The sequence below is a fragment of the Podarcis muralis genome, chromosome 3, assembly GCF_964188315.1.
Source record: "Podarcis muralis chromosome 3, rPodMur119.hap1.1, whole genome shotgun sequence".
Classification (NCBI taxonomy): domain Eukaryota; kingdom Metazoa; phylum Chordata; class Lepidosauria; order Squamata; family Lacertidae; genus Podarcis; species Podarcis muralis.
Genome location: NC_135657.1, coordinates 16439639 through 16459703, shown reverse-complemented (window position 1 = coordinate 16459703; position 20065 = coordinate 16439639). Strand labels below are relative to the sequence as shown.

General features: G+C 40.9%; 1 protein-coding gene across 1 annotated transcript; it reads left to right on the top strand.

Moving 5' to 3' along the window:
• The first annotated feature begins 1259 nt into the window (after nt 1-1259).
• On the top strand, nt 1260-19374 carry LOC114594828 (heterogeneous nuclear ribonucleoprotein L-like). The gene is made up of 13 exons (XM_028724991.2): nt 1260-1712; nt 6119-6237; nt 6654-6891; nt 8810-8895; nt 9579-9675; nt 9763-9835; nt 13947-14018; nt 15366-15583; nt 16149-16270; nt 16618-16819; nt 17670-17727; nt 17821-17919; nt 18650-19374. Exons 1-13 carry the CDS (start codon nt 1533-1535, stop codon nt 18703-18705), a joined length of 1620 nt encoding a protein of 539 aa, XP_028580824.2. The 5' UTR covers nt 1260-1532; the 3' UTR covers nt 18706-19374.
• The last annotated feature ends 691 nt before the right edge of the window (nt 19375-20065 follow it).

Sequence of the window (20065 nt, the reverse complement as noted above, 5' to 3'; positions counted from 1 at the left end):
CATTGCCAGGATTTTTGCCTCATAAATCCTGGCTTTCCCCTGCCTGAACCAGCATTGACTCCTGTTGTGACCGGAAACCAGTTATCAATGATTCTTCGCTCCCACATAAATGTGCACAAGCCTTCGGTCTCAACTAGGTTAGGCTCTGCTTGGTGCAGAGATCTCAGGCTGCACCCAAAGGCTACAAAGGCCTGCTTTCCTTTCAACAACCAAGACAGAACTAGTGTTTGTATTTTCAAAGGGAGATCATCCACATTTCTCTATGCCTGCAGCCTCAGGTGCAACTAGAGTTTTAGCACCTAGTGTGACCCAACTTAATTATGGCTGCAAACCTATTCCTATTTATCAGGTTGTTGAAAACCCCAGTGAACATTACTTCTAAGTAGTAGTAGTAATAATAATTATTTACTTATACCCCGCCCATCTGGCCGGGTTTCCCCAGCCACTCTGGGCAGCTTCCAACAGAATATTAAAATACAATAACCTATTAAACATTAGAAGTTTCCCTAAACAGGGCTGCCTTTAGTAAACATGCATAGGCTTCCATCTGTATTAAAACACTTTCCCCCCCCATCCCAATTTAAGATTATAACGAACTGCAGTGGGACTTTCCTCTCACCTTGCCCAGCAACCAGCACCTTCTCATCCTCACTCCATTATTATTATTAATTATTATTATTATTATTGCATGTTTGTGTTTACACAACATTTAGCCTCATGAAGAAATACGATGAACCTGGAAGTTTGCTCACGTCCTTGTGATCACTCAATATATATATATATATATATACACACACACACACACACGCAAACACGCAGGCAACTTCTTAAACGCATTCCTGGTGGGGAACTATTCCCAGCACCACCAGCACCCAAAAAACGTGAGGACGGCTGTTAAATGCTGCCCTCTTCCAAAAACAATCAGCCAGAGGGATTGGCTTCCTCAGTTGTCCTCTTCCAGACCGCTTTGGCGGGAACCGTCCTTCGCCACCAGACGCTCATACACAAAGCCTGCCTTCACCGCAGCGCGCGCACGTTGCGACCGTTGGCCATAGTAACGGCGAGGGCACGCATGCGCGCGCGGCTGCGTCTCCCTCGCGCTTCTCTCTCCAGTCGAGGAATAAAGGGAATCCAGCGGCAGATTCTGGAACGGGAGTTGGGGACGAGAGAGGGATAGAGCGAGACATACGGGGGCGGGGGGGGGGGGGAGAACAGCGTTTTCATCTAGCCGTGACGGGCGTTTCATTTGTCCAGTCGCGTGTCCCCGATCTTCTGAGAAGCTTCTCCGTCAGCCAATCACGGACTTCCAGCTTACAGGTCTTTCCAATCGCAGGACAGGACCTGCACTGCCCTTCCCGCCCTCCGTTCCCCGCCCCTTTGCGTGCGTTATAGCAGCGGTCTTCTCTGAGGAGAATCGCTCACGAGCATCACCGGCGCGGGCCTGTTCCGTCGGCCTCTTCACCTGTCTTTGCGCGCCGCTTGCGGAGCCCCGAGGGTCCCGTATCCTCCCTCACCTCCACTTTGCCGCCGCCATGTCCTCGCCGTCTTCTGGGGAGCAGTACGAGGAGGAGGAGGACGGCGCCTACGAGAGCCAGGCCAAGCGGCTGAAGCCCAGCGCCGCCGCCGAGGAGGGCGAGATCGAGTACGGGGCTGAGGAGGGCGAGAGCCGCAGGGAGAAGGCCGCCCCTCGCGCCGGGGGCTTCTCCGGAGGGGTAAGCAGGGCCGGCCGCTTATAGTCCGACGCGCTGGGAGCGAACGGCGGGTGGAGGAGACCCGCGTCAGCCCGAGCCGAGGTGCGCCTACTCGGGAGTATATCTCCCGCGCGCCTTACTTCCAAGTCGGCGTGTGCAGCACCGGGAGCGTAATCCGCAAATTGAAGAGGGTTTTTATTTAAAAAAAAAAATCATAAAAAGGAGAATCCCAAGTTTTTCTACTAAGTTTTGTTCCTTATTAACCTTACGCATTTTCGTGTTTTCATATTGTTAACCTCCTTGAGATCCTGGGATGAACGGCGGTGTAAAAAAATGAATAATAATAATAATAATAGGCGTGCATGTGGGAAGAGAACTGGGCATGTTCCAGAAGGATTAGTCTGTTATGGTAAACGACATTTTAAGGTGCGACAGTTTTGTGTGTTTTTTTAATGTCAACTTGTGGAAGAAGATTTAATGAGCCGGAGAGACCCCTTCGTTGGATACATAGTGGGGTTTGCCACAAGCCGACTGAGGATGCGTAACTCCGCTTTTGTCCATCAAAGGATTTATTGTGCGGGAGGCAAAAAAAAAAAAAAAAAAAAAATTCTCTTGGCTTCCTCTAATAAAACAACGGGGAGAGCGAGGTGTGTTTTCCATTGTTCACTTTTCTGAAGGCAGTTTTTCTTACATCCCTGAATTGGGTTGTATTTATAACTTCGGCTTACATCCCCCCCCCCCGAAATGCGGGGAGAGAGAATTTGTGGGTGGAAACTGAGTATTGCAGCCTCCTTTCCTCCATATGTGTACATATTCACATGTTTTCATCCCTTAATGAGATAAGTAAGCTGTGTGCACAGGCTGCGGGGAATGATGACCATCTGTGTCCTTTCCTTGCAATAAAGAATAGTATGTTTCATTGGAGGGGCTCTGGCGTCCATGGCTTTTTTTCAGAGGGAGCCCTGCAGCGTTTGGCAGGGAATGTATTTGTTCTCTCTGTGTGTGCGTCATACCCGTCAAGCAAAGGAACTACACTACAGAGAAAAGAGCCAGAGGGCTTTTGTCCTTTATTAAACAGTTGATCAGCAGTTGGAACAAATAAACCTAAGGAGATTGTGGAAGCTTGGACATTCTTAAGAACAGACTGGACCTGTATCTTTAGGGGGAAATCCAGTATTGTAGGATAAACCTCTGTTAGGGGCAGGATAATTGCATTTGGATCATTTGGATTAACACATTTTATTAATTGATAAATAACATTAAAATAATCCAATTTGTTGGGCACTTATTTGATGTCTGTTATGGTCTGAATTCTTCACATCCAAATTTAAACTCCCATTTCCCCATGTACAACCAAGGCAGCACAAATAAATTTCTCCGTTTTGAACATTTATAGTACTGTTACTATAAAAATCCGTTATTGTACTGTTATTAGTAAAACTAAGTGTGGAATTTTCAGTCTTCAAAGCCTAAAGCAAGTAGACGCATGTATTGAAAAACGTAGTGCTATTATAGCTGCTAGTACACAAGGCACTTTTTCATTTATCATTACAACCTCCCTTTGCAGTATGTTAGATGGAGATATTTTTTCTTTATAAGTTTATTCTACTTCATGCTACAAAGTCAGCTGATCTCTGAAGCTGTTTCACTACATATTGCCATTCCCATTTTGTTCATATTCTGTCTGGCTAAGATCATGCAAAAACATTTGCCAAGTTTATCTCAGATTGGGACAATTCAGTTTTGCATTATAATTGGGGTTTAAGAAAGATGTTAATAGAATTTTGTTACATATTACAAGATCCAAGAGCTCCCTTCATAAAAACGTCAAGGCTTTACTTCCTTCCCCCTACTGTCCATATTTTTACAAAAGATTTGGTTGACATCTGTTACATATAAATAAAATTGCTGTTATGAGTATTTAATTTTAGAAATTCAGATGGCATTGCATATTTCACTATGGATTAGTTATGTTCAGCTCCTGAGATTTGTTCAGGAAGCTAAGGCTTGATTATGATCATTCTGCTTAGTTTGTTTGCTATAGAGCCCTGGCCATTATGATGCAGTGTTATTTCATTGGAAGGTGTGCCTCTTGTGGTCTATATGACATCTGCCTGGGTTAGAGTCCATGCTTATAGGAAAATTCATGAACAAGAAAAGAGAATACAGTACTAGCGTTTTAATTTTATATTGTTATGAGTTTGGGGTGGGAGAAGTAGGCTGTATGCTTGAGCCCCTCTTCTAATTCCTGTATCCAGTACATTCATTTGCTGGAATATCCAGGCCAGCCTGGTAGTGGCCCTCTAAGTATGGGTCCTTAAGGTAACAAAGGGAGTTGCTCTGTGTCAGAGGACAAATGGGTAGGCCTCCCTCCCTCAAATGCCTGTTAGTTAAAAATAAAAAGGGTCAGAGTAGAGAGTTGAGTTACATGAGCTAGAAGCTGGAAGCAAAACTGCAGGCTGCAAAAGAAGAGGGAGAGAGCACCATGCCTGATTTCTCCTGGAATCCAAGGTGGCTATGGAAGAAGCAAGACCCTCTTGGGGTGTTAATGTTGTGAATCCCTCCATCACATACATGCTAAGGTTGTATATATGTGTTAATAAACCATATATCATAAAGTCACCTCAGTCTCCGCTGTCCCTCATTCCAAAAGAAACATGAACCCTGGGTAAGCACCTAGAACCCCTGGAATCTTACACTGCTCAGAGAATGGGGTAGCATGCAAGAATATGCAGTGTGTTTCAGATAAATCAGCAGGTTATGATGAGGAGAGATATGGCTAATTTAAAATGATTTATGTTGGATGGATGTTTTGGGATACCTTCTTGGCCTGAGAAGTACAGAATTAAAATTCTTTGCTGCTACTGCTGTCATTCTGAACTTGACAGTTATTCAAAATACTCCTTGTGAAATGAAAGTTACGAGTTTTCCATTATCTACAGAAAGGACCAATGGAAGCCTTTTTCTAAGCCTGATTGCTGTTCAGATATGGTTTTTGGGGTGGGTGAGTTTATACCTGGATATGGAAGGGTTTACCCTCCCCTCTCTGTCATGCAATTCCCCTAATAAACCGCAGTTCACTCATTGGAGCCAAGAGGATCCTTATTCAAGCATAATTGCTCTGTTAGTGTGTGTGTGTGAGAGAGAGGGCGAATGGGGTGGCCCAGTTCTCTGCTTTGCTTCTCCCCACTGCAGACATGTGGTCCCCAAAAGTTAGGGAATGCAACCCTCAGGCTTAAAATGATTCTTCCTCCTATTCTAGTGAGTACTTGTGGAGCAGATTTTGCAGTCCTTCAAAATTAGACTGCTAGGTATGCCTGCCTTCTCTTTAAATGTTACCATTTTTAATTTGGGTTTTCTGGTACATACTGCTTTGGAGCATATGTCCTCTTCCTCGGCAGGAGCGTATGTCTTCTCTGATACTTTAAAACGAAAAGCAAGCCGTCTCTTCCAGTATTGATACTGTTCTACTTACCATGCATGTTATGGGGATGGACCAGTGTTAGAAACTGGGATATGAATGCTAGGAGCTAAATGACACCTTAAACCTAGGTTACGGGCACAACAACGGAATATTTAGGTGTGTTTTTTTAATAACAAGAACACAAAGCTGAAAATGAATGAAGTGCAGCTAAAATCTTATATTCATTTTTCACATGGTCTAGTCCTCATTTGAAGATTGCAAAAAACACAGCCATGTTTCCCCTACCTGCCCCCCTAATATTCTTAAGAGGGTCTCTTCTCCAGTCTTCAGAGTATTACTGGATGTGGGGAGGCAGAAAAAAGTCCTCCTTCCACTCTGCAGTTTTAATCTGAAGTGCAGTACTGTGCCTGGAGATCAGAAACTGCTCGTGCTAATGAAATTCCTTGCTGCAAAATGTGCCTAGAACAATGGGAGTTTTGAATGCTAGGATGGGCTATGGGAACTAGATCTTGACCAGTACTACTCAAGCACTAAGAATAAAATTCAGGGCTTTTTCCTCATCTGGAAAAGCTCAAACTCCTACAGCTCAGTTCTACGAATATCTATTCAAAAGCCCTGTTGAATTTGATAGGGCTTAAAGGTATAGGTTACAGCCTTACAGTCATGGACTTTCAAACTACCTATGACACATTATGCTAAACGTGTGGCTTTGTGCTATAAGCAGGGGTGAGCCTTGGGATGGAGGAGTTTGGAAAGTTTTGCTTTCCTTTAGCTGCAGTCTGTTTTCTGGTGTAACATAATTAACGTTAACTATGTTAACATGTCATGGTTTCTGAAGCTGGCTTGTTAAATTAAGCAAAGTTAATGTTAATTACAGTTTCTAGTTTAGACTAGGGTTACATTTTGGCGAGTATAAACTTGAAAGTACTTTGTCAGTTAACTATCTATAATACTTTTTTATATTTAAATTGGAAAAATAAAGTCTATTGCTCTCTTTTGCTAGGATGCTGGTGGAAGTCATCACAAAGTTTCTGTTTCTCCTGTGGTCCATGTCCGAGGGCTCTGTGAATCAGTTGTGGAGGCAGATCTTGTGGAGGCACTTGAAAAATTTGGAACCATATGGTATGTTTACTTTATATTATATCTTCAGTGACTCGAAATGAACTTCGTAACGCATTTAAAAGTGACTTCTTCAAGGCCTAAATTGAAGCATAAGCCTCAAGCCTTGGAATTACCAAATCCTTCAGAAGTTAATTCTGAGGCAAATCATTGTGCTCATCTCCATATGGAAGCTGGGTAAGAGAACACTCTATTTCTGTGCTTCTACATTAGATATTTATATACCTTGGCTGCCAACTTGCCCTATTGTTACATGGACACATGTGCTGTAGATTTCAAACAAACTTCCATGGATTTTAAGAAATGTAGGAGATTTTATTTGAGTTTGCAATAGTAATAGTTATTGTAAAGTTTTTTAAGATCAGTTGTAACTTAATGATTTAATGATGGCGCATTAACGGTTTTTGTTTTTCCTGCAGCTATGTGATGATGATGCCATTTAAACGCCAGGCTTTGGTAGAATTTGAGGATATTGAAAGTGCCAAAAAATGTGTGACATTTGCAGCAGATGAACCGGTATATATAGCTGGGCAACAAGCATTTTTCAATTACTCTACGAGCAAAAGAATTACCCGACCTGGAAACACAGACGACCCCTCGGGTGGGAACAAAGTTCTGCTCTTATCAATTCAGAACCCTCTTTATCCAATTACAGTGGTATGTCTTAATCTTAAGCATAACTTTAAGTGACTTCAATGCATGATATTTTCCTTTTGAAGAGTTTTCTTTCTGTCTCCTATCTTGCTCTGATAAACTCTCAGACCCCTTGTTTGCATTGAATGTTAATCTGAACCACAGCTTAGCATGTATGAGCAAATATGCAGACTCCCAGAGAGGAGATTGTGGCTGTGGCTGTTTTGCTTCCTCTCTATGCCATGGCTTTGCTCATCCTGTCATCCAAACCTGGGTTTGTAGTTTAGTGCTCCCTAGACAAACCACAAGCTGTAACCAAGCACTGTTCTATAGGTTGCAGCTTGTCTGGGAGGGCTAAACCATGAACCCATGTTTGAACAACTCAGCAGCAGCAGAACAACAACCAGAAGGGAAGCAAAGGGGTCTGTATGTTAGCTTATTCATAGAATCGTAGTGTTGAAAGAGACCACAAGGGTCATCTAGTCCAACCCCTGGAATGCAGGATCCTTTTGCCCAACATGGGACTCAAACCCATGACCCTGAGATTAAGATTCTCATGCTAAGCCATGGTTTGGCTTTGGGTTGGGTGTCAACGAGATCATATACTTTAATCTTATAATGAAAATGAAAGCATCCACACAGATCTGTACATGTTATTCTTTATTTGTTCCACGCGAACAAACAGTTGGGGAGGATATTATTTCATTCAACAGAGATCTGTGCAGCAGAAGAGTTACTTTGGCTAGATAATTGTTTGGTTCTAATCTAAAGTCTGTGGTGAATGTTTTTGTACTCAACCAGCCCGTAATAGGAAGGAAAAAAGAAGACAATGAAATTGCTTCCTATTCAGCAACATCTCACTACTTATGTTTTTGCTTGGAACTGCCAATCACTTACATTTCTTTACATTATTCCGATTTCACTTGTCATTGGTTCCTGATTTGTACACTATAATTGTACAGTGGTACCTCGGGATAAGTACTTAATTCGTTCCGGAGGTCCGTACTTAACCTGAAACTGTTCTTAATTTGAAGCACCACTTTAGCTAATGGGGCCTCTTGCTGCTGCCGTGCCACCGGAGCACAATTTCTGTTCTCATCCTGAAGCAAAGTTCTTAACCTGAAGCACTATTTCTGGGTTAGCGGAGTCTGTAACCTGAAGTGTATGTAACCTGAAGCGTATGTAACCCGAGGTACCACTGTACTTGTCTTAACGGAAATCATATGATAGTTTTAAATTATAGTATAGTATTTTAAAAATGTCTTTAATTTAGTCAAATTATTCAAAGACAAAAACTCAATGCAATATTCTATAAACTAGTATATTTGTAGCTTGTCCGAGATCACCCTTCTTTTAAACATGTAGGCATTATTCTATAGGGCAGTTGTGTATGTACCATGATTCATAGAGTCATACTATCTTTGTGTAATGAATAGCATTACCATAGCACTTTGGTAAAATTCTTATGTTCACTGGTATTTTTAAGGTCTTTTTAAGTTTTAGTGGCTACATTTGAATGAGCCTTTCCCATTGTTTACATTCTGCTTATTCCCAATTTATAAATGGTATATAGTATAAGTTAAAAATTATTTAAGGACACAAAAACTTTGGCAATCTTAGTAGTTGTTGGAAGCACATAGAGATAAAACCGAATTTAGGCTTACTGTTTTGATGATAAACTACAGCTAGAATGTTTCTCTACTTTTCTCTTACAGTTATCATATCCTTGCATTCTCTATGTAGCTATATATCTGTCACTGGGATAAATTTCTTGATCTATGTTTAGTACACAAGTGACTTCCTCTAAAAAAAAAAATTAGGTCCAAACTTTACCTGCTTAAAGGAGGGGATTTTGTTCTTGTGTGCTAATAACATTTTGAATAGCATTTGCCAAGTAAAGCTTCAAATACGGTATCTGAATATTTCCCTCATTCTTCTGTAGGACGTTTTGTATACAGTGTGCAACCCTGTGGGAAAAGTACAGCGTATTGTCATATTCAAGAGGAACGGAATACAAGCCATGGTTGAATATCCTTTTTGTGGTGACCTGTGTGTATATGCTTCTGAAGATTATGTTCTAGGGATTTCACAGTGGCCTCAATAAGGGGAAGTGTTCCTCTCATGTTAATCCTGTCAGGCAAACAACTGTGCTAGAGAACTAGTGAACTCATATCTGCATATCATCCACCCTCTGGCTTCTATCCCATGATGAGGGCAGTGTAGACTAGTACCTAAACGGGGGGTGGAGAGCTTGTGATCCTCTAGTGTTTGAGTGCTGCTCCAGTCATGCCCCATCATTGGCCATGCTGACTGCAGTTAATGACCAGAGGAAATCCAACATTTGCTGGAGGGCCACGGGTTTTCCACCCCATATCTGTTCATATTTGACAATGTGAAGATTTTAATGTAGTGCTCATAGCAAGCACACTGCTCATATACTAGTCCTGTTTTAAAGTTGAACACATTTTGGAAATTACTTATTTGAAAAGGTCGTATATGCAATTTAGACCAATAGGGTTGCTCTTGATTTCATGTCCTTCATGTATTAGTCATTGACTCATACATAAAATTGATGTTTCTGCATGTGTAATTAAAGAGCCTTGAGCAACTTCTAGATCTACTGTGTTGTGGTCTAAATTAGCTTAACTTGTGGCTGCTTGTTTTCTTGGTGGGGGGCACCGATTTAAATAACAATCCTTAACATAAATCAAGTTTGAATCCGTTCTTTGTGCTCAGAAGGCAAAAGCAGCACTCAACGGCGCAGATATATATGCAGGATGTTGTACACTAAAAATTGAATATGCAAGGGTAATGATCATACTTTCTTCAGCTTCTAAACTGTTTCTTGGGAGAAAAGCAGTGATTAAGACTTGCTGTTTGTTTCTCTTTTAACAGCCAACTCGACTTAATGTCATTCGAAATGACAATGACAGTTGGGACTATACTAAACCATATCTGGGCAGACGAGGTAAGTGTTTTGGTAATTGTACTAAATGTGCATTTAAATATATACATATATGCAGTTAGCTTGTCTAATGTGTTAGTCACTTCAAGCCAGGTATTTCTGATGCAGCTCTTGTAATAGGCAATTGTAATCCTGGAAAAGAATAATTCAACATTATTGCCCCCTGCTGGTTCCTATTGAGCTATTTAACAAGGAGCCCACACATGCAGGCATGTTTGCAGTACAAGGACTTGCATTTCTCCAAGCAGCTCTCACTCTTTGGAGGAGAGGACACTGATGCAGACTTTCCTTACAAACTACAAACTTGCACACTGCTTCTCCACGGAAAGGATTTTCCTCACTTGTTGGACAAGGCATTAAGAAGGATAGAGGACTCCAGCAGGCTGACTCTACACTTCATCATGCACCACATCGGCATCATCAACAGGCCCTCTGAAAAACCTCAGACTTGCAACTCACCTTGACTGCATACTGCATGCACCATCACCACAAGCATATCAAGGAGGACCACTTACAGCACTTCTGGTTTGCATGGCACGAAAATACCATGGTAGACTGTACCCATTCTAAACCAGTTTGCATGTGTTTCCAATCTTATGTCCCTTTAAAATTACCATTGTAGAATGAAACACCATAAAATGGAAGATCCAAACTCTTGTTTCTCTCCTGTACATTGCGGTAACTTTCTTTCTCATATGTAAGAGAAAATTGAAGTTAGGTTTTCCATTGTAAATGCTTTCTAAAGGACTGCACTTACTTTAAAGATTAATTGAAAATTTGCTGTATGCTGTCAAGTCCCCTCAAGCACCAGTATTTGACACAAGGTCTAATTTGTCTAAGCATTTTTACTGCAAAGGCTAGTTTGAATAACAACTGCATGGAAATGTAAAAAAAAAAAAAGCTATGTAGTTTGACTTCTGTAAATGTTCTTTGTAACTGAATGATTTGTGTATAATTTGCTGTAATGTACCTTTTGAAAATCTAGGCATTTATAACATGGAGGTGGGAACTTACCTTACCAAGGTAGAGTATCTTCTAAATTTTAAACATAGTGAAGGTTTCAACTTGCCTTTTAATTATTGCTGAAAGGTTGTTTTTACTGGTAGTGCTTTGGCTTGTAAAAATGTATTATTTAAAGGTTAGGGCTTGGACATGCAGAATTAAGTGTTTGTAAAAGGTTAATAAGGGGGCTGCAGCATTGGTTAGCAGATTGTCCACCTGCAGTACGTTACATTAAAGTTCACATTCCTCCCCCAAACTACCATATTGGGAAGTCACTGAGTTACCTTGGGCAATTCAGGTGTTAATTTTCTGAAATACATAGAAACTATTCAAGCAACTGGCAGGCATGCAGTTCACACAGTATTTCTGAACAGTGCCTTACCCCAGAATATTAAACGATGTGAAATGAGAAATATTGGAAGAAAACAAAGCAGGTGCTTCCAAGTGTGTGGCAATGTTCATTGGGATTTTTATTTTATTTCACCAGCAAATTCCATGTCCTATTGCAAACTGCTTTTGAAAGTGTTCTCGGTTGCCATGTACTGGAGGGGCTCCTCTTTTGCGGGAGGAGTAGTGTAAGATTCCCTTGGACATAGGGAGTAAGTTGTGTGGCTCTTTATATCCAGTTTGCTTACTTTTTATTTTGTACTCAAGTAGAGTTTCATGCAGAAAGAGAGCTGAATATACGGTTTATAGCTCATTTTCTAGGGAATCTGTAGTCCTCCAGATTGTGTTGGACTCCAAGTCCCATCAACCACTACCAGCATTGCCAGTAGTCAGAGAAGATATGAATTGTAGTCGAACAACATTCAGAGGGCCATAGATACCCCATCCTTGTCCTAGACAAGAAGTGATGGAGGGGAACAGAGATACAGATAGTCCTTTCTCCAAACAGGATTGCAGTTTCGAGAGTTAAACAATGTATAGAATCTGTTATCAGCAATAGCCGTAATAATGCAGCACAGGGCGTGCTTGAGACATTTCCTTTAAGTGTTGTGAGCAGCATACTGATTGATTGATAAGGAATGAGTCAAAGGCCTGGAAACGATGCCTTATGAGGAACGGCTAAGGGAGCTGGGCATGTTTAGCCTGGAGAAGAGGAGGTTAAGGGGTGATATGATAGCCATGTTCAAATATATAAAAGGATGTCACATAGAGGAGGGAGAAAGGTTGTTTTCTGCTGCTCCAGAGAAGCGGACACGGAGCAATGGATCCAAACTACAAGAAAGAAGATTCCACCTAAACATTAGGAAGAACTTCCTGACAGTAAGAGCTGTTCGACAGTGGAATTTGCTGCCAAGGAGTGTGGTGGAGTCTCCGTCTTTGGAGGTCTTTAAGCAGAGGCTTGACAACCATATGTCAGGAGTGCTCTGATGGTGTTTCCTGCTTGGCAGGGGGTTGGACTCGATGGCCCTTGTGGTCTCTTCCAACTCTATGATTCTATGATTAGCTTTGTCAGCTTGCGATGTAGTACTCACTGAGTTTCTTGGCATTCTTACAAGAGTGGTCTACACAAAAGTGTCCTTGTGATGGGCTGCTTTACATGCATTCTTCAAACTATTCCTCTTAAGTTGTTGTCTGTTCCTCTCCCCACGGCCAACCAGTCTGCAAGATTCTGGCTTCAGGGAGAATGTTCTTTACAAAACAGGCTTCGGTTCTGGTTTCTTCAGACTGGAAACTCTGCCCCAGTTTAGTGTTTAAAATTTAAAGCAGGAGATTTTAACTGATGGCTGTATTAATTAATTTATTTTACATTTTGCATCCTAGGCTTTTCTGTTAGGTATGTCAGGTGGAAAAGATTGGTTTTGCTCAAGGGTACCCACTGATCTTCAGAACTTGGCGGTTTGAAATGAAATTTTTCATTTCCCAAGCTGAAGACTGCCATTGCATCTTACTCAAACATGTAATTCTGGTGGCTGATATTTGCTACTTCCATTGTACAAAAATCCTGTCGTCTTATGTAACTTCAGGGCTGAATGATATGGCTAATATGTGAGATGAATAGCACTTCCATGTCGGATAGCACATGCTGAAATCTGTGGAAGTTGCTTTCTAGTAATGGGTTTGTGTTCTGGGTGCCACAATCTCTCTTTACTCTCCCACTATCAAAATCAAATTATTATACGACTGTCTAATTCCTTGATTTAACCTAGGTTGTTTTAGCAGTCTCAAACATTGGAAACAAACTTGAAATATTGTGCATTATCCACACTTGAGATATTTCTCATTTCCCATTGCACAATCAGTTGAGGTATTGGAACTTCAGATTGCCTAATGAAAAGAAGCAGCGAAAGTTAAAGCTAACTGTTGCTTGTTCTTGTAATGCAGTTTTACTTGATGATTGCAAATAATTACTTTAGGTTGGTGTACTGCTTTTATCCAGTACTGTTGACCCCTTGGTTAACTTTACATTCTTGTATAAAATGCGGCTTGTTGAAAGAATGTTTCCTTGTTAAAAGTGCTTATAATAGTGCAATTTTTCAGTATTGCAATTATACAATAGACTGTATTAGTAGTATAGTAATGTATAGTCTTCACAGCACTTCCCCAGATTATAAGTTGTTGATATGATTATGTATGTACACAAATATGGTACTCTCTGTTTACTGATCATGAAACCATGTAATACAGGTTTTTGTTGGCTTATGCTGAAACTTCTTGAAAGAAGCCCACTTTGAAAATGTGTTGCTGTTGAAGCTAATAGTGTGATTCAGGTACTGTCCTTTGATTGTACTGCATTTAGAACTTGTTTTTATGAGAGTTATAGGCAATTTGTACTCTGCGGTATTGTGTGATGTTAAGAGAATTGTCCAGGCTTCTTAGGTTTAAAATGTCAAATCTTTTCAAACACAATATTCTCAAGTGAACAATAGTTTTGGTATCTTTCAACTGTGTTTTGTGCTGGAGCAAATCAACTTAAAACAGTTAGTTTACAGTATGCAAAGAAAATCTTAAAAGTAACGTGGATGTATCGGGCTGGCCACTATTGGACCTTTGCTCTGATCCAGCAGGGTTCTTAACCAGAAAATACTCCCCTCTGTCCTTACTGGTGAAGTTCCACTATCTTTAAGCAGGAGTTGCTTTTGTTTAATAATGCTTTTTCCCCTTTTAGATAGAGGGAAAGGCCGCCAGAGGCAAGCTATTTTGGGAGAACACCCTTCATCCTTTAGGCATGATGGCTATGGTAAGTTATATGGCTTCCTGTTATGGGTTAAGTTGGAAAATAGGCCAATACAGTTGTACATGTCTTGCTTCACTATTCAGGCACCAGTTCCCACATTTGTCTAGCTGCCCTCATTGTGCCACCTGAACCAGCTTGCTTTGCCTTAGTGCAGGGTGGGGAACCCCATGCCCAGGGGTCAGATTTGGCTCTCCAGGCCTGTTTAATTTATCCCCAGAACTCTGGCCAGGCCACTCCCCTCACTGGCTTTGCTTTGCACCCTGCATGTTTATATCTGGCTAGAATATGTCCTTGAACTCTGATGATGCCTCTTTCTTGGCTGGAGGGCTGACAGAGGTGTGGGAGGCTGTGTAGAAACAAGCCTACTGTACAGAGTTAAAATTTACATTTGTTGCTCCACCCACTGTTGCATCTGGCCCTGCCCATGACCAGCATGTGGCCCTCAGTAGGTTGTCCTTGGATAGGGAGCCTTTCTCATGCCCTAGTGCACTTAGGTATAAAGATGTATTGAGTTTGGATTCTGTTATGGCTACATGGTGCATCCATTTATGACCAGTTTTTCATGATCTCATTTTTATTTTTAAATGCCAGTACATTTTTTTTTACACAGCTTACTATAAATCAAGTTGTCATTCTGTGAACAAACAAGATTTTTTTGTAAATTGCAGCTAACTTTGACACAGTAGAAAATGAAACATTTCTTAATACTTCTCATATTGCACACATAAATCACTTCTAAAACTGAGGTTGAAACTTGCAGTAGCACACTTAGACCACCATCTAACACTTAGGTGTGCTGAAGCTCATTGAAATAAAAACAGTAGAGTCCTTTATTCTTAAGTCTGGCTTGTGGCTTTAGCTGTTTATCCTGTGTTAGTCAACTGATCAACCGACCGCCCCGCTCTTCATTCATTATCCGTGTAGAAGACCACCCCAAATTTCTGCCTACAATTTTTTTTAGCAAAAATCATCTTATACATGGAAAAATATGGTATATTTTGTTTGCTTGAGTTAACATTCTTGTTTAGATAAACAATGTTTCAGTAGTTGATGCTAAATCTGCATAGCCCATTATAGCAAAACTTAAAACTGGCAGCTGCTTTTTCTTCTTCTTTTTATTAAAGATTTTCTTGATTTACAAAAGTGTGTACAATGTCTCTCTCTCTCATTTATATATTTTTTCCATGTAACATTTTTACAAATCAGTTTCATTTGTTGAGACATTAGGGGGAAAGGGGGGGGGGAGATGGATATAACTGGCAGCTTCTGAAACTTGGCAGCTATAATCTTCATATCAGAGCAAATAAAACTTTTCCCAACCAAATTAACTAGACAGTACTTTCTCTTTAGGATCGCATGGTCCACTGTTACCATTACCGAGCCGATACCGAATGGCATCTCGGGATACTCCAGAACTTGTTGCTTACCCACTTCCTCAGGCTTCCTCATCTTACATGCATGGGGGCAACCCCTCTGGTTCTGTTGTCATGGTTAGTGGATTGCACCAGCAAAAGATGAACTGCTCAAGAGTTTTCAACTTGTTCTGCTTGTACGGAAATATTGAAAAGGTAAAAGAAAAATTCTAGGCACATAATAATATACAGTGGTGCCTCGCAAGACGAAATTAATTCGTTCTGCGAGTTTTTTCATCTTGCGAATTTTTCGTCTTGCAAAGCACGGTTTCAAAAGACGTTTTGGAAAAGCTTCAAAAATCACCAAAGTCTTCAAAAATCTCAAAAAAGGCCACCACACCGCGTGCAACTGCACCTCTTCAAGCAATGCACCCTGGGTATTAATGGTTTTAAGAAAAAGGAAACAAACTTGCAAGACGTTTTCGTCTTGCAAAGCAAGCCCATAGGGAAATTCGTCTTGCGAAGCAACTCAAAAACCCTTTCGTCTTGCGAGTTTTTCGTCTTGCGAGGTACCACTGTAATAATATTTTTATTTATTTATTTATACCCCGCCCACCTGGTTGGGTTTCCCAGCCATTCTTAAACTTAAAAGCATAATGAGCAATTGCTGTGAAGAGAAACCAGAGCCACACATATTCCAACCAAATTGGAAAATGTCCTAAGATACCATCCTTTAAACTGTACTGTCTTTTTCTTCCAAAAAACTCCAACAACCCTGCAGGTGAAGTTTATGAAGACTATTCCAGGCACAGCTTTAGTGGAAATGGGTGATGAATATGCTGTTGAAAGAGCAGTCACACACCTCAATAACGTCAAATTGTTTGGGAAGAGACTCAATGTTTGGTATGTGTGCATTTCATCTTACTACTAAAACAAAAGCACACCTTTAATATGTAAGTTGTCTAGCAGTGTATAATACTTAAAATGCTGCTGAATAAAGTGGTTTTTTAAAAGAATACTGTTCTTATATGCAAAGAGTAAACTTCATTAATGTAAATACTTCTATTTCGATATCCTTCAATAACTTGACAAATGTCAGTCACTAAAGTGAGACATACATGTGAAATGTTGATTATACCTTTGAGTTCATATTTTGTAAAGAAATTTGCTTTGTGAATTCCATAAAAAAGATCCCCCCTTTTTTTTACACTCCCCAAAGATGTTCTTAAATATGTACTCTTTATTTGTAGTGTATCCAAACAGCATTCAGTTGTTCCTAGTCAGATATTCGAGCTGGAAGACGGGACAAGCAGTTATAAAGACTTTGCAATGAGCAAGAACAATCGCTTTACCAGTGCGGGTCAAGCTTCCAAGAATATCATTCAGCCACCATCCTGTGTGTTGCATTACTATAATGTTCCACTGTGTGTGACTGAAGAGAGCTTTGTAAAGGTAGGATGCTGTAGGAATCATAGCTGTTAAAGTGTAATTTAGGTTTTAGATGTCAGTATTTGTTAACCTCCTTAAAGTAGACTCCATTTTTTATATCTTAGATCAGGGATGGGGAACTGGATCTGGCCAGTGGGCTGGATCTGGCAGCTACACTCACTACAGGCAAGTTTTGATAGGTGGGCGGAAGCACACACCCGTCAATAATATGACAGGTGATGCCTATCAAAGTAAAAAGGGGATGGATGTATCCACTGATCAGCTGATGGACAGTTACAGCAATCTCATTTTAAGGTGAATTCCCAGCACCGATTGGCTGAATCTGGTTGGAATGCACCTTCAGAGAGACTTGTTGCCTTATCATAGACTGGTTTGAATTGAGGCCGTCTGCTAAAAAGGAGGGGGAAACCATTTTAGCAAGCGGTTTAAAGGCAAACCATTTTCCTCTCATGGTGCAGTTCCTTTCGAAGGTGCTCACCCACTGCCATTCAGCTGATTGGCGGTGGAAGTGTGCTTTGCTTCAGTATCATGACACCATTTATACTGAAACTGCTTGCTAAAATGGAAGAAAAAACCTCTTGTTTTAGCAAGCTATTTTCATGCAGACCACTCCAAAACAGAACACTTGGGTGCACTAGAGAGGGGTCCATGCTGGACCTAATGAGCTCTGCAGGCTGGAGGTTCCCTGCTGCTGTCTTAGACGCTTAGATGCTTAAAAAGTAAGTTAATCAACCATTTTGTGCCAAGTGTCCTCCTTATCCCAGAAATCGCCAGTTTTTGCAGCTCTGAAGTAACATACTCTAGAATTAGATGGTTGGTGTTTAATGAACATATTTTCACTTTATTGTTCCAGCTGTGTGATGATCATGAAGTTCTGTCTTTTATCAAATACAAAGTATTTGATCCAAAGCGTAAGTGAATATTTGACTTTATTTAAGTGCTCAAAGAAGCCTAACTTACCGATGGTGGTGTGAAGCAAACATTTTAAACTTTTGTTTTGACAGCTTCAGCCAAAACACTTTCCGGTCTGTTGGAGTGGGAATGCAAGACAGATGCAGTGGAAGCCCTTACAGTACTTAATCACTACCAGATAAGAGTCCCCAGTAAGTCACTGTATTGAAACATTCTTAAAGGGTTTTATTGATTTATTTTAAAGAATTTATATGCCATCTCACTAATATAATACCAAGACTGTGTGCAATAAAACAATCTAGTACACCAGTGGTGTTCTTGAATGATGGTCTGGGGTGCTGTGGGCAACACTGGCCTCTGTCAGTGAAGGACAATGAAGAAAACATGTAAAATGGTAACTGGTTACTTTCTCTGCCCTAAAGTGAAAGTAAGAGCAGAGGCCTTGATTTACAAGCTCCGTATCTAGTAGTAATTCTTTGTGAGTGATGTCACAGGTAATATCCAATAGCAACTTGGTTAATTTGTGTACCCACATACCATGCAGTGACCACAACAGCAATAGATGTATTAGGAGAAAACTGTGTTTCCCATCAAGACGATAATGCTATTTAAATGGTCTGATTGTGTGATACTTCTGCATCAGAAGTACAACTGTGATGGAAGCCATGGGAACAACACCCTATAAAGCCATGGAACTGGTTTCTTAGAAAGACAGTGTTTTCTTTCTAGGGGAAAGGTTTGGTTGAGTTTTGATGCATTACGCACTGGTGTGCTAGAAATAGATTCTAGTATTTTAGTAGCAGTTTTTCACAGTAGTTAAACACTTGCTTAAAGAATTCTCTTTTCTCAGACTAGCAAGCTGACATAAGGCAAAAAACATCCAAAGTGACATTCTTAACAGTTTCCCCTTTTATCTTGCAGATGGCTCTAATCCTTATACCTTGAAGCTTTGCTTCTCTACTTCCTCCCATTTGTAGAGCAGAGGACAGCATGTTAAGGAGCTCCTTCCCTCTTTATTTACACACTTGAAGAAATCGTATGTTGTCTGCAGGCTCTAGGTTTTCTTGTCTCAATCTAACTTAAGTTCATTTTGTTTTATAATGAAAGTGTTTTTACACAACCATTTTCCCGTTGGCTTCTGAAGAGTAGATGACAGTATATTACATAGAGCTTTTTTCACTTGTGTAACGGTTATCTACAGGTGTTTGAACTGCCTTATAGGCAGCATGTGCAAAAAACTGTATACAGCAGACCTTAAACACAGTTTCCACACAGCAGTAAAATGTACATTTTCATTTACAATCACTATTTTCCACTTCGGTTTAAATGGCAAGTTGGATTATTATATTGGAATATTAGATGTAAAATTGCTGGTTAATTCTGGTTAAAACTGTATGCATTGCAACAATTTTAAAAGCAGAACTAAATTTGTAAATCCTTTTCACTTTGATATTTAGTAATATAACTGTCACTGATTTTTAAGAGAAACTTCACAGGAAGAAAGATTTTCCCCCCCAGAATGAATTGAAACTTACTTTAAATAGTGTCTTCTCAGAATAATTTTTCACTCCCATTAGCATGATGTCCTTATTGCTAATCCTAACCTGGAATGTCCTTACAAAAAAATAAACACCAACCTGAATGAACACAGTTTCTCATTTGCTTTGTGATGACAGTCTTTGGCACTAAAGGAAACTGTTTATTGTCACGGGATGGTTTTACTTCCTTGTATGAACCAAGCAGGACGCGGGTGGCGCTGTGGGTAAAACCTCAGTGCCTAGGACTTGCCGATTGCATGGTTGGCGGTTCGAATCCCCACGGCGGGGTGAGCTTCCGTCGTTCGGTCCCAGCTCCTGCCCACCTAGCAGTTCGAAAGCACCCCCTGGTGCAAGTAGATAAATAGGTACCGCTTTATAGCGGGAAGGTAATGGCGTTTCCATGCGCTGCGCTGGTGCTGGCTCGCCAGAGCAGCTTCGTCACGCTGGCCACGTGACCCAGAAGTGTCTTCGGACAGCGCTGGCCCCTGGCCTCTTAAGCGAGATGAGCACGCAACCCCAGAGTCGGACACGACTGGCCCGTACGGGCAGGGGTACCTTTACCTTTACCTTTTTATGAACCAAGCTAGGGAGGGGAGAGACAAAACAGCAAGGCAGACCCTGCTGATGTGTAGAGAGAAGCTCACACCTACTCATATCTCCTGCATGGCTTACTCCCAGGTAGTCGTATGCAGCATTGGGACCTTAATGCTTCAATTCCTCCCCACCCTTCACAATACACACAGATTGGGGAGGGGACGAGTTCTTTTTAAAAAAAAATAACAATTATAGTTTTTCTACT